Source organism: Pantherophis guttatus, chromosome 1, assembly GCF_059756535.1.
Source record: "Pantherophis guttatus breed Tessera chromosome 1, ASM5975653v1, whole genome shotgun sequence".
NCBI lineage: Eukaryota > Metazoa > Chordata > Lepidosauria > Squamata > Colubridae > Pantherophis > Pantherophis guttatus.
The window spans coordinates 316,466,725-316,481,497 of NC_142063.1; the positions used below are offsets into that span (position 1 = coordinate 316,466,725).

At 38.5% G+C, this 14,773-nt stretch overlaps 1 protein-coding gene across 5 annotated transcripts in view; it reads left to right on the forward strand.

The window, feature by feature from the left end:
• The first annotated feature begins 7,343 nt into the window (after window positions 1-7,343).
• Window positions 7,344-14,773, forward strand: part of SANBR (SANT and BTB domain regulator of CSR) — a 35,224-nt gene continuing 27,794 nt past the window's right edge. The window contains exons 1-3 of one of the 5 annotated variants that reach the window (XM_034427306.3): window positions 7,344-7,537; window positions 8,762-8,814; window positions 10,811-10,969. In XM_034427306.3, coding sequence (XP_034283197.1) covers window positions 10,820-10,969 — 150 coding nt within the window. In that variant the 5' untranslated portion in view covers window positions 7,344-7,537; window positions 8,762-8,814; window positions 10,811-10,819. Of the gene's footprint in view, window positions 7,538-7,557; window positions 7,886-8,761; window positions 8,815-10,810; window positions 10,970-14,773 lie in introns of those variants that run through there. The other 4 variants (XR_015731582.1, XM_087883299.1, XM_034427302.3 and 1 more) reach the window with 4 other exon arrangements.

Genomic DNA, 14,773 nt, shown 5'->3' on the forward strand with positions numbered 1-14,773 from the left:
TGCCAGCCTACAGCATGTTGAAAAATAATACAGTATTAAAATTCCATCAAACAATTGTGAAAAGCAGCAGTGAATATGTCAGTTTTAATACTTAATAAGGTAAATATTGATAAATATAACTCATGCAAACAAAAGCTCTTTTAGGGTCGTTCATAATTTTTAAAAGTGGGAAAGGAATGCATAAATTGTGTGCAGGGCTCAAATCTGGACAGGACACGATCAAATTCTGAATGCACAATTTGATTATTTCTGAAACCATCCTACACTTTTTTCTCTCTGTTGATACTAGGCGTATCATATACTGTATGGGCTGCAAAAGTCTGCTGACTACAAGTACAGAGCTTTGTGTATCTTTTTGCTGCTTATATAGCAACATCCGGATTTTTGCAGCACAGCTATGTATGGTTTGTCAAGCTGACACCATCTTATGTCTGTCTACTTGTTCAGTGGAACTTCCATGTACAGTAGAACCTCTGGTCACAAACGCTTCTGACCACGACCAAATCAGGTTCTGACCAAAAAATTCACAAAATTTTTGAATCTGGTCCCAAACAATACTCTGGTGGCAATCAAACATGGCAGCAGCCGATTTTCCCTTCTGTGCCATTTTTTTTTGTGAGCGGGAAATTAGGTTTGGGTCACGACCAGATCAGATTGTGACCAAAGCTATGGAACGAATTATGGTCGTGACCAGAGCTTCTACTGTATGTCTATATACAACTGCTGTTTTACTGCATAAATTTATATATCTATGCAGTGCAGTGAGAGGTACATTTGATTAGGAAAATCTAACAGTTTACCCAGGTCTCAGACAGATGGGGATTTAAAAGTATTCTCCCTGCTTCTAGCTCAGCACCCTAACCACTTCACTTTGATTTTATTGATTTATACAAAAATAAATTCCCTTAGAATTCCCTTAGTCTGCCTTCCCTTAGAAATTCCCTTAGTCTGCCGCGCCACCAGAGCCTGGTGGCGCGGCGGACTAAAAGCACTGTTATTAACATCAGCTGCCTGCAATTACTGCAAGTTCAAATCTCACCAGGCTCAAGGTTGACTCAGCCTTCCATCCTTTCTAAGGTAGGTAAAATGAGGACCCAGATTGTGGGGGCAATAAACTGACTTTGTATAAAAATATACAAAAGTATGAAGGCTATTGCTTAACGCATTGTAAGCCGCCCTGAGTCTCCGGAGAAGGGTGGCATATAAATCAATTTTTTTTTTTTAATGAAAATATTTTAACAATGAATTGGTTGGCTTTAGGATCAACCATTCTACTATAAATCAGGCATACTATAAGATTTTGCAGAAAAACATTAAGCCACAAAAAGTTATTGCTTTTTTTAGATGTCAGCAGCCCATTTATTCTGACATTCAGGATCATTGGTTGTTCACTCTGAGATATAAGACCCAAATATTTTAATCCTCACAATTCATAAACAAGTCTGGTTCACAAAATCAAAGGTTTATTGGAGATAAAATGAAGAAAAATAAAAAGCGATTGCAAGCGTGGCCTCTTAGACCCTTTCCAAATGGATTGAGTTTAAAGAGTGCAAAAAGCAGTTTTCAAGCTACATACACATTTTATACTCCTACACAATGCACGCCACGCCAAAGAAGCCCTCCCAACTCCCCTTTATTCTCCTAAGTCATTCTTCAAGTTGTTTTACACTTTAAAGGGTGATCTTGACATTTCCTGCCTAACAACAACTATTTTATTATGTTTACTTTTACTTTTCACCTTGCGCGGACGTTCCTTTCTTACTGATAGTGGTCTTGCCCAAGGTGTAGGTTCCTGTCTCCAAGGGAGCTTTTAGCAAGTCATAACACATTGTCTCTACTAATTACAATTTGCGGTCAGTTTGCAACAGTAAGAACATCATAGCTTTTTAATACATTAAACACTTTTATAAAAGAGTAACATTATTCATTTCACAGACACCAAGAGCTAAACTCAACCTCTTATTTCAGACAGAAAAAAAATATTTCCTGTAATTTGTCAAACTCTGATTTTCAACTGTAGCTAAAACTAGTTCTGACTTGGAAGCAATAATATATGGAGCAGGGCAGGCATCTAACGTAACTTATTCATTTCCTTCAACTCTAATGTAGATATTATATGGAGGTTCCTGCCAAAGATACATTGTAATATCAGTCCATACTGTTGTTTTTTTACATAAACCTGCAAGTTTACTTAGGCTACCTGGAGAGTTTGCCTATGAATGACATGAGCTTGCCTAATAGCAATTGAAGTCAGGTTTTCTCTGTTGCCACCCTAGTTCATAAGAATGTATTCCTGCCTGCTGTCTGACATCTTCATTTATATAATGAATACAGCTTTATTCATTCATAGAAACTAAAAGATTTCCTTCACTAATTTTAGAAAGCCAGTACATAACCCTTTTTATAGTATTTTAATGAATACAGTACAGTGGTACTTTGGTATTCCACTACTTTGAAACTCATTGAATTTGGTACTCAACACATCTGATGCAAAAAAATTTGTCCCAGTACTCATCATTTGTTTGGTATTCAATGACCAAGCTAGAACTTTGTGTCAGCTGTCTTGTGATCATTTTTGGCACTCATCACATTTCCTGGAACCAATTAAAAATGAGCACCAAGGTTCCACTGTATAGATTAGCCACATTTTAATAATTTGCTGTAAAAATTATTACATTTAATGAAAGAAACAGTACATTATATAAAGATTTCACACGTAAGACCTGAGAGATCGCCTTTTTTTTCTAAGTCTTTACCCATCCAACCGGGTCAAATAGAATGGGCATGTTGCAGATCCTGTCAGCCAAAGAATGTCAGCTGCCAGAGACTAGAAGGTGAGCTTTTTTTGCAGTGGTCCCTGCTCTGTGGAACATCCTCACTTCAGAGATTATAATGGCTCAACCCTGTTAGCCTTTTGTGAAGCTCTAAAAACCTGGTTATGATCCTGAGTCTGGGGTGCTACATGTGCCAAGGGCCCACCTCCTGCCTATATTGTTAAAGGCCCAGATATCTTGCTTTTATACATACTTCAAATTAAGCATTTTAATGTTTCTTATTGTTTTAATGCTTTTTACTGTTTTATTGTTTTAAACTGTTTTTTTTTAAAAATAATTATAATATATGCTTTGAATTGTGAGCTGCCCAGAGTTGTTTGCTGAGATGGGCGGCTATGGAAATCAAATCACATACATACATAAATAAAGCTAACTCTAAATTACACTTCAAGACAGAAGAACAGGTTAATTCAAATGATCTGTTCTAGAATATATATGCTTCTTTGCCATTCCAATAAAGACAAATCACCAAGTTATTTAATCATATATTCAGAAATAGCTACCGCTATTGCTAGATCTCCATAACTGACTTGCCTATGGTGGAACTTACTTATATCTCCAAAAAGAAGCGTTTTGGATAGCTGATTCCAAAGAAAAAACTGTAGTTTGCATGATAATTGGAATCAGTACCAATGTCACAATTTCTGATCCTTGAATTAAAAAGAGAGCAATATGCGTGTTCCAAATTCCTGTTTCTTCCTATTGAATACTCAAAGCATTCTGAATGTTGTTCCTTATGAACAAAATGCTTAGAACTTTGTAGCCAGTGTCCAATTAGTAGTCAGTCAACTTATTACAAATAATGCGGCTTTATCCTAAGTTGAAAACTTTTTTAGTTTTAAGCACACCCCACTTGCCCAAAAGAACAATGTTATAAAACTTTTATTAAAACAATATTTACATTTCAGCTTGCACTTTATTTTTGTGCAGTATTTAAAAACTTAATGTGCAAAAAGGTTTTTTTTCTGAACAATACTAGCTAACTATAAGCTTACTGATCTTTTTTTTAATAATGAGTTTAAAAATGTTTTTAAAATGTTGTAACAATCTAACATTTAGTAAAATTTAAATTCATGCTGATAGTTGCAAAATATTTGATTTGAGAAAGGATTTTATGTGGAACTGAAATAAATGTCATATATTTAATATATAAATACTGTATACCATATGGATATTACTCTTTGCAAAAGGCTTACAAACATACATGTAAGATTCTCTCCCCCCCTCTTTTTTTTTTAATCTACCATTGTAGATTGGTTTATTTCAGGGAAGATTTACTAATGCACTTGTGTATTCATGTGAACATATTTCTCAATAAAAATAGCTTGAGAACTTTGGAAACGATTTCTTATAATTAAAAATGAACTGATATAGAATATTATTTGTGCATGTATTTGTTTCTTGGGCCTCTCACTGTAAATAAATAAGCACAGTTCTATATACTTGTGTAGACTTTCACTAACAGTATCTGTTGGGCAGAGTTGGGTTTCAGGGTTTAGTAACAATCTTCAGGCAAGGTGTTCTGCTATCTGAAGGTGTCAGCCCTGAACACCATTTGCCGGTGAAATGTCACAAAATCTGTTGTCTAGACCAGTCATGAAACTCTTCAGCCCAATACTGCTTAAAACAGTTTTGTTTGGATAATCTGGTTTATGTGTATAAAATTTTTCAGACACAATTATATCAGGCAAGATTATCTCCCATTCAGTACCAAAGTTAGAACATTCCAATAGTTTTATTCTGTGCTTTATTCTAGCTGAAATGAGATGAATTTCATTTTGAGAAAATGACAGGTCGGCACTTATTCCTCACAATTTCATTTTTGTCATGGATTCCCTTCCAGTTGACTGGACCTGATTTCTATTACTTGACTAAGATTTGTAAGCTTGACAGCCATGTCCACAAAAACTGCTCCAGGGAAACTGTTTGAAAAATAGTTCAGAAATATTAATGACCTGCCTGAATTTTCTCTCTGTTTTTAATTTTGCGTGTATCATTATGTAAGGTCCCAAAATATACCTGAGTCACCAGAATGCCAAAGACAGAGACTCAAGACGAGGCTTGCAAAAAAAAAAAGCAGATTTTATTTATGGCCAAAAACAAAATACTGGGTGGAACTATATCCAGAACATACAGATACAATGCATGCGAGGAGATAGCCACACCTTGGGGAAGGTATGGTGTCCTTTTATACTCTCAGAGACATCAGCTTAGAACCCAATTCTGGCCCCCTGGTTCTGCAAAGCAGGAGCTTATCCAGATCAAACATAAATTAGGGCTGAGATGTAAATTATCCCTAGGAGTTACGTACCATGCTCTTAGATGGCACAAGAAAAAACAGGAAGAAGATTGATATGGGTTCAGGTCAAATGGCAGGGACATATGTTTGACAAATACTAGATACATTACAGAGGCCTAATAACAGAATATGTTTGTTACAGGAGATACAAATATAAAGACATAATATGTGTGATACAAATACAAAGGCATATATATATTACAGGAACCTAATGGTTACAGAATCTAGTATATCAGTATATCATATTTTAGTATTATTTATTATATCCTTATTATTGTTTCCCTTTCAATTATTTCATATTAAAAAAACTGTTCGTCTTAATATAAAAGCCCACCTAGAATTGTTTGTGATAGAAAAGCTAATAGATAAATTCCCAGTTACTTCATCACATTGTAAAGTGATCCCTAAGCAGAAGCTAGCATGAAGCTATAGGGATAAGAAAAAGGTTTATTTCTCAGTAGTTAGTATAAAACAAGGTAAAACCCCACAGATGGGGTTCGCAACCTGGGCGTCCTCCTGGACTCGCGGCTGTCTTTAGAAGAGCATATGGCTGCTGTGGCCAGGAGGACTTTTTATCAGGTTCGCCTGATTCGCCAGTTGCGTCCCTTTCTGGATCGGGACTCGTTATGCACGGTCACTCACGCCCTTGTCACCTCACGCCTGGATTATTGCAATGCTCTCTACATGGGGCTCCCCTTGAGGAGCACCCGGAGGCTCCAATTGGTCCAGAATGCGGCCGCGCGGGTGGTGACGGGAGCGATGTGGCGCTCCCATGTGACCCCCCTCCTGCGCGAGCTGCACTGGCTCCCAGTGGTCTTCCGGGTGCGCTTCAAGGTTTTGGTTACCACTTTTAGAGCACTCCATGGCTCAGGACCAGGGTACTTACGAGACCGCCTTCTGCCACCAGTAGCCTCTCATCGACCAGTTCACTCCCAGAGAGGGGCTCCTCAGGTTGCCGTCGGCCAAACAATGTCGACTGGCGGCCTCCAGGGGGAGAGCCTTCTCTGTGGGGGCACCTGCCATCTGGAACGAGCTCCCCCCGGAGATACGGAGGATCCAAGACTTACGCATCTTCCACCATGCCCTAAAAACGTTTTTATTCCAACAGGCTGGTCTGGCCTAACTCTCCCTTTTAAATTGGCTTTTAAATTGGGTTTTAAATGTTTTTTAGATAAATTGGATGTTTTAATTTGCTTTCTGAGCCTAAATTATTTAATCTGTTTTTAATAGTTTTTTAACTTTTCTATGTTTTTGTATTTTATTTTGGCTGTTCACCACCCTGAGTCCTTCGGGAGTAGGGCGGTATACAAATATGATAAATAAATAAATAAAATAAATAAATAAATTGCAAATAGATTGCCCTGCACACACAATAGTTTTAATGTGAGATGAAGATCTGCTCCGCACTTTTGAGAGAGGATCATCTACCTTATTGAGAGTTAGTACTATCCACTCATCTGGAATTTAATTGGGCATCCCCACTTGTTATCCCATTTTGCTACTTGGAACAAGAAACATTGGAGCATATGCAGAGTGCATTTCCCTTCAAGAGTTTCATAACCAGAACTATGCCTCGCTCAAATCAAATTGATCTCAGGTGAATTTTGGCAAATCTGCCACTAAAGTCTCAATAATCGTAACACAATCCCAAACTTGTCATATAAGAGCAGGTTGGTCAGGTGGAAAATGTTCAGTCAAGAGAAATTTTAAAGGGAGTCTGGGTGATGGTAGCATATAAAAGTAAAATAGGGTTAATATATTTTCTAATTATGATTTATATGCTTTCAGGCCTGTGTTTGCTCTTAGCTGCCACATAGGTAGCTCGATAAGATTTCTAACTGAAGAAAACAAACATTGACTTGCAAGGTAAATTTTAAGTACCCATTAAAAAAGACCAAGGTAAGATAGGTTAACTTCTAGCTGCAAGGCCACATCCATCTTGCATCTTGATAGCAATATGTTTAATGAAGGTTGGCCTGAGTTACATTAGCGGAGCAAGTGACGATACAGCAAAAATGTCATTGGGCGCATGGGAGTCTACCTCTAATCTATGTTCTACGCCCTTTTCTAAACTGCTCTTCTCCTTCGCAATCAACCCCTCCCCATCACGCCTTCCTATTCCACTCTTCCATTTCCATTCAACCAAGGAGCGCCCTGACTGAAAAAAAATGATCTGGGCTGCAATTACAGGGCGCTGTCGCTTGTTGCTAGGAGACCAGACGCGAAAGGGCAGGGCGGAAGAAAGCGTGAGAGAAAAGGCTCGAGCAGAGAAAGCCGCTGCACTGCGACAAAAACGAAAAGGAGGAGGCGCGCGTGCGCTAGCCCTCCTGGTTTGCTATAGGCTCGTTGGGACCCCGAGGAGGAGAGATTTAGCGAAGGGAGGCGCGTGGATTGGCTAATTAGGGTATGAATGACTGAATATTTCCCTTCCCTTCTCTCTCTCTCTCTCTCTCTCTCTCTCTCTCTCTCTCTCTCTCTCTCTCTCTCTCTCTCTCTTAATCAGAAAAGGGCGGTATTAAGAGACAGCGGATTGTCAAAGGGCTAAGGAGGCAGGGAGAGCAGGTGGATGGGCGAGAGCGCGGGTGGGTGAGTGAGTGGGAGCTATAAAAATGGCACAATTCCGCTGCCTCCCAATTTACTATAAGTGACTCGGATGGAGCAGCAGCAACTTCCCTAATTCATGATGCATTTGATTGCATGGTATCTTAGATAGTGGTGTATCTAAAAAGGTTCATTTTAAAAAAATAATACTGTGGGTCTCTTGATTTCCAATGTTTTTAATAGTAAAATTCCTAAAGAGGAAATGTTATGAAGCTATTGTTAGAATTCAATAAATGAATTCCTATAGAGATTTTTAAATATATATACAGTTGGATGCATAGGCACCCAGATGTTTAGACAGACTTGGCATTTTTGTCCTGGGATAGGTAGATATTGTTTTTTAGTGTTAGAGGTAGTCACAAGTACAGCTGCCTTTTGCAATTGACTGGTGGTAATTTTGTCAGTGCCAGTAGTGTTTAAGGCTGCTCAAAATGTTTTGGGATTGAATCCAAAGATATTACCATTGGTACTTAGCTTAGCTTTCTTATTATTTATAATCCTCACGGGTTGAAAGTTGAAAAAATGAAAATATTTGAGCAATATCTGTATTGCCTCGAATGTTTATGTGTTCCTTGGAATAAAAATATAACTTCTTACTAACAAAATGGGAGAAGTCTCAGGATTTGAGGAGAGAGGATTGCATATTTGCACTTGTGTGTTTGATATCCCAAGAAAGTATAGATTGGAAGGTTCTCTCCATTTTGTGTGGATGAAGTGGTTGCTGCTGCTTTTCAATGGGTTGGAGTGATTCAGGCTTTCTTGTCTTCCATAAAAGGGGATGGGGAGGATGAAGAGATGAAGGAAGATTCAGAGAATGGGGGAAAAATGCCTTGATAGCAAGGATAGGTCAAGTTTAGGATGCTGTATTCTCTAAACTTAGAATTGAACAGAATGATTTGCTTTCTGAAAATGTGTGATAAAGTTGACACTGAGGTTCTGCTTCCATTCAAGTTATAATTTACTTCTCTCTCATGTATTATTGTTGCTTAGGTTTGTGCAATGCTTTATCTATATCTTAAATTTACAGGAATTTACCTATTGGTTTGCAAGGAACACTGGCTCTTTTGAAGAGTACTTCAGGTAATTGATACTATTTGTGTCCTTCTTCCTTCCTAATATTTCATTTTTTTGCATCTGTTTATGCAATTGGGGATTAGGACTGTCAGGAAATAAATGAAGGATGAGAACTTAATGATATTCTAGGCATTGGAAAGATGCTTCTTACAGCTAAGTAGTTACTGCAAGAACTGCAGGTAAGCCAAGTAAACTAGCTAAATAGTGATGTATAATATGAGATGCTTCATTTTTCAGCTTTTGTACTGAGAAAGACTTTTTGTTTCCAGCATATAACGCTTTCTGTATTTATATTTAGCATCACTAATCTAATTTTTTTTTAAAAATAAACATTTTACTACAAGGTTTAATTTTTTATCATTTCCATGTTCAAATAAGGCTTAAATTGTTTGAGGGAGAATATATTTCTTCACAAAAGTACAGGACAATAATTAGATTGAGAGGAATTCCTATCCTTAAAATGCATACAGAAAAGAAAACCTGTACTCTAAATAATTATGTGGCAGATTATCTCCAATTGCTTAGTTTTTTTAGTTATAGTCAAATAATGGGTCTGGGTGAATGGTTTGTATTAGAGATGTTTACGGTGGCAATAGTGACAATATTTTGTACTATGGTATTAGCTTTTTATTTTTGGTCCCCCTTCTAAGGGTTCTCTGCTCTCCAAAGATACACCATGGTGTAGCAAATCTTACTTAATTGCCTTTCCCAACAATAGGCTATTGTTTTGAGTCAACTCCCCCTTTCTAGAACTTTGTAAAGTGATTTGTCCTTAAAGATGTCTTTAATACTCTGTTGCTTAATACTTATAATGTTCATTTCATAAAAAATCTCGTAATCTCTAAAGTGACATATAACCTATGCCTTTCCCCAAAAGTCTGTGCACTCATTGGGATGAAGTGTTCTTTCAATATGGTTGGTCCTTTTCTAGTTGCTGCTGAGCCCAAGGTAGAACTCTTTCGTTCCAGGCAGGGTTCCCATCTGGGATGAATGATGGTTGTTGTGATCCTGGCAATTGAATGATAGTTCTCTTGCCTGCTTGTAATAGCTGTCTGGATGGGGTTAGGTTGTTTCTGTACTTCCGCACATCCTTGAAAATGCCAAGATGTGGCTCAGTTATCACAGGCGCCTGTAACACTGGCTTGGATGCCTTTGAGTAAATCTATGAGTGAATGTTTGAATGCATGAAGGAAGTGAGGGGGAAAAGTTTGACTCTATGACTGCAGCTAATTCTAAAAAGAGCAGATGTGAATCCCAACTTCATTCCTTCATATTCCTTCTTTAAACAATTCATTAATTGTTTTGTTCTGCACTGGTCTTGACCAAAATAAAGTCTGACTGACTGCCAGTTGCTTAGTTTATCATATCCCCAGTTTTTTTAGGTAAATATTAATACTAGGACATTTCCTATATGTGGCGGAATTTTCTCCAATGTTGTCAGAAAACTGAAGGCACAAAAACTTTTCAAATGTTTAGATTTTATTAATGTTTCACATCTTTTATTGTCAGTGTTCTCTTTCTGAGTATTTTTTAAAACTTGCATACTAACAGAGCACCTGCTTTAGTAATGTACATATGGTATATGATTTAAAATGTGTACTACTGAAATTCATGGATTGTTATCTGATTTACTTCCACAGTAATTCAACTACCTGATAAACTGCTGCTATAGTAATATCAGATTTTGTATATATTTTATTTTCTATGTTCATACAGTAGCCTTTAGTAAACATACCAACCTGATATGGCAGGATTGGGGGAGGTGGGTTGGAATAGGAAATAATAATGTGATGGGACAATCCTCAGCTCTCCAAGATGGTACCAAGGGACACTGATGTTCCTATGCTCACCCTGATGGCAACAATACAATTAGTTTTGGGTGCATTTTTATCCAAAGAAAGCTTCTCTCTCCTTACAGGTTATATAATAGCTACTATATAATTTGACAAACCAAAATTCTTTAAACAGTGTGAGAATTTTTAAATTTTCATGTCTTTTCCAGTGCCAAAAAATGAACCGCGGATATATAGAAAATAATAATGTCCCACACGACAATAATCAAATGGTTTTGGATATGATTCTTTGTTCTTTAATTGGGGTTCCTCAACCTATCAACTGGGAAAATGTGGCAAGATTGGTTCCAGGGTATTCATCCAAAGAGGTAGGCTTCTTTTTCTTCTCCCAACTCTTAACAGAAAAATTATTTCTAAGCATGTTCAAACTGGAAATGTTGCTTACTATGATGTATATCGTAGGTATGTTGTAAATTTAGTGTTTGTACATAAATTCTCCAAAGAGCAATATTTTAACAACTGCTTCTGGAACTGAAGTTTAAGACAAGAGAGGAAAAATATTTATTCTTTGCAGTTCAGGGTATGTTTAATATTGTCAAAAGTTTATTTTTGTGAGATGGGTGGCTATACAAATTTTATTATCATTTTCAGCTATAGAAGTATACAATCATTTACATTAGAAACAAAGATAGCAGATTAAATCAAAATTACACAAGCCACTTGTCACCTTAATAATAACTTCATTCAAATATATATAAATATAAAACTATAACTAAGAGTGGGGGAGAAACAGTGGGAACAGGACGAACTTCTGATTTCCTGCTGACCTCCCGTGAGTTTCTATATAGGAATCTGGCAGAGAACATTAGAAATCCTCTCCTTCCTTCCTTCCTTCCTTCCTTCCTTCCTTCCTGGCAGGGAAGTGCCTACTGCTGGGTGCCTGGAAGGGAAGTGCCTGCTGCTGGGAACAAGGGATTGCAACATTGGCTGGGAAACTGTCACAGAATGTTGAAAAAGAAGACCACATGACTACAGCAATAGCCAGCAATGCAGTAGCAGCCAGTAACACTAAAGCAGCCATAACCTCCCCAAATTTCATGTCCCCAGGATCATAGGTCCCATATTTTGGACACATTCTGTCAGTTAGCCAATTTGAGATATCTTAGTTCAATACTGTTGTCCTATGATGCATTGTTTCACCCAGTTAAAAGTTTTGACAATGAGACATACACACTTGCACACAAATATATCTCCTATGCACATATATGACACACCTCCCTTGGACATAAATGCTGTGAAATGCAAAATGATAGGTAGAGGTTTATCTTTCTGTTTTTCATATTAGGTATTCCTGTTCAATTTTACTGTGCTAAGGAAAAATTTGCAGTAGGACCCATTTTCCCTTGATATCCTATTCCTATAATATAGTTGAGCTCAAAATCATTTTATGCTATAATGTGTCTTATTAGTTGGTGGTTTAATCTGAAATGTATCTAGCTATTGTTATTTTTAAAACATAGTTTATGGCTTAAAGTTAAGGATGAGGTCAACCATTATGCCTAATAAACAAATCATGGCTTAATACTATGTCCAGTGTTAGCCTAGTCCAATGATGGCTAAGCTTTTTGCCATTGCGTGCCAAAATCGGGGGGATTGCGCACATGCTTGCCTACACCCATGATTCAATGCGCCCCACACATGCGCGCATGACCCCTCTGTGCTCTCCCGCTTTTGGCACGCGATGACACGGTGGGCCAGGTAGGCCCATTTTTCACCCTCCCCAGGCTCCAGAGGCTTTCTAGGACCTTCCCCACCCCTCCAGAGGCCGGAAACTGCCCGTTTGCCAACTTCCGGTGGGACCAGAAGGCCCGAAAATCAGTTGGCTGGCGTGCGCATATGCGCTGGAGCTGAGCTAGGGCAACGCTTGCGTGCCCACCAATATGGCTCCTAGAAAGCCTCTGGAGCCTGGGGAGAGTGAAAAACGGGCCTTCCCCACCCCCACCCCGGAGGCCCTCCGGAGGCCAGAAACAGCCTGTTTCCTGACTTCCGGTCGGCCTGGAAGGCCCGAAAATCAGTTGGGTGGCACGCTGGAGCTGAGCTAGGGCAATTCTTGCGTGCCCACCGATATGGTTCTGCATGCCATCTGTGGCACGCGTACCATAGGTTCGCCATCATGGGTCTAGTCCACAACTCCATCCATTTCTCAAATTTTTGAGAATTTTTGATGTTTTGTGTTTTATCTTATTTGTAAGTTGTCAAGCATCTGACTAGATTATGATGGGATGGAAATCTTATCTATGTACAAGTAGTCCTTGACTTATGACCAATTGCATAACAATCTTCCGAAGTTATAACAAACCTCCCCAGAGCTATTTACAACCATTTTCAGAGTTACAGTTACCATCATATATTCCACAATCACGTGATCACATTTTGGGCACTTGGATATTGGTTCACCTTTACAGATATTTGCAGCATCCTGTGTTCATGTGACCATGAATTGTGAATATTTTTTCCCTAGTTTCCAGCACTTCCAGTTCACTGCAAAAAACACCCATTGGGGAAAACAGATTTACTTAATGATCATAGCATTCGCCTAATGACCACCACAAAAAAAATCATAAAATTCACATCACCTGATGCCTTGATTTACAACTGCAACAACTTACAACTGTAACTGTAGGCTCAATTATGGTCATATATTGAGGACTACCTTTATGTATGTTCAAGCCTTTGGAGAAGTTGTCAGGATGTTATGATATGTTAACTGTTGTGATACTAAAGGTTGCTTATCCTGAATGTATTTTCAGAATTTATACTTTGAATTGTTGGCAATTCAACAATGCTCTAGAACACGGTGTCAAACCCACCCCGTCATGTTGCCATCATGTGATGTATTAGACTAAGGTGACCAGATTTTAACATTGGTAAAGAGGGACATTGTGGGCGTGGCTTATTTTGTGGGCGTGGCTAGCTGGTCATGTGACTGGGTGGGCGTGGCTAGCTGGTCATGTGACCGGATGACCATGGCTATGTGTATAGGGTAAGGTGAACAGATTTTAACATTGGTAAGAAGGACACCATTGTGGGCGTGGCTTATTGTGTGGGCGTGGCTTAGAGGCCATGTGACTGGGTGGGCGTGGCTAGCTGGTCATGTGACCCGGTGGCCATGGCTATGTCTATAGGGACTACTCAGAGGGCTGAAAAGTCATTTCTGACAGGTCCTCACACTTTTGACTGGTCCTCACACTTATGACCATCCTCACATTTATGCCCGTGCAGCATTCTTAACAACCATGTCACTCATTTCACAACTGCTTCTCTTCACCATGATGACAAGATAGGGCAAAAATGTAAAATGTGAGGACAGTCGTAAGTTCAAGGACTGGTCAAAAGTGTGAGGACCAGTCAAAAATAACTTTTTCAGCCCTCTGAGTAGTCCATATGCACAAAAGGACTAACCAGAGGGCTGAAAAAAGTCATTTCTGACAGGTCCTCGCACTTTTGACTGGTCCTCACACTTATGACCATCCTCACATTTATGCCCGTGCAGCATTCTTAACAACCATGTCACTCATTTCACAACTGCTTCTCTTCACCATGATGACAAGATAGGGCAAAAATGTAAAATGTGAGGACAGTCGTAAGTTCAAGGACTGGTCAAAAGTGTGAGGACCAGTCAAAAATAACTTTTTCAGCCCTCTGAGTAGTCCATATGCATAAAAGGATACAGTAATAGAGAGGGATGAAGGAAGGGAAGGGAAATTAGAGTATGAGTGACGGTAAGAGAGGGAGGAAGAGAGGAGGAGAAGGAGAAAGGAAGAGGAAATAGGGAGGAGAAGAAGAGGGTGGGGGGAAGAGAAAGTAAGAAGGAAAGAAAAGAGAGGTGGTAGGTTTGAGGAGAAAGATTGCTGTACAATAAAAAAGATGAAAGGGAAGAAAGCCAACCCCAAACAAAGATAAAGATATTAAGATAAAGAATGAATTGTTAAACTTTAAAGAATAAAAGAGAACAAATATGAATAAATAGCAATAATTAGAAACACACATACAAACATACAATGTATTTTCTTTGAACAGAATATTTGGCTGGTTCACAAATTTAAACAGTGTTTAGTCATTTCAATTAAATTTACAATTTCTATATTTCCTTTTTGCCATATTTATTCCTT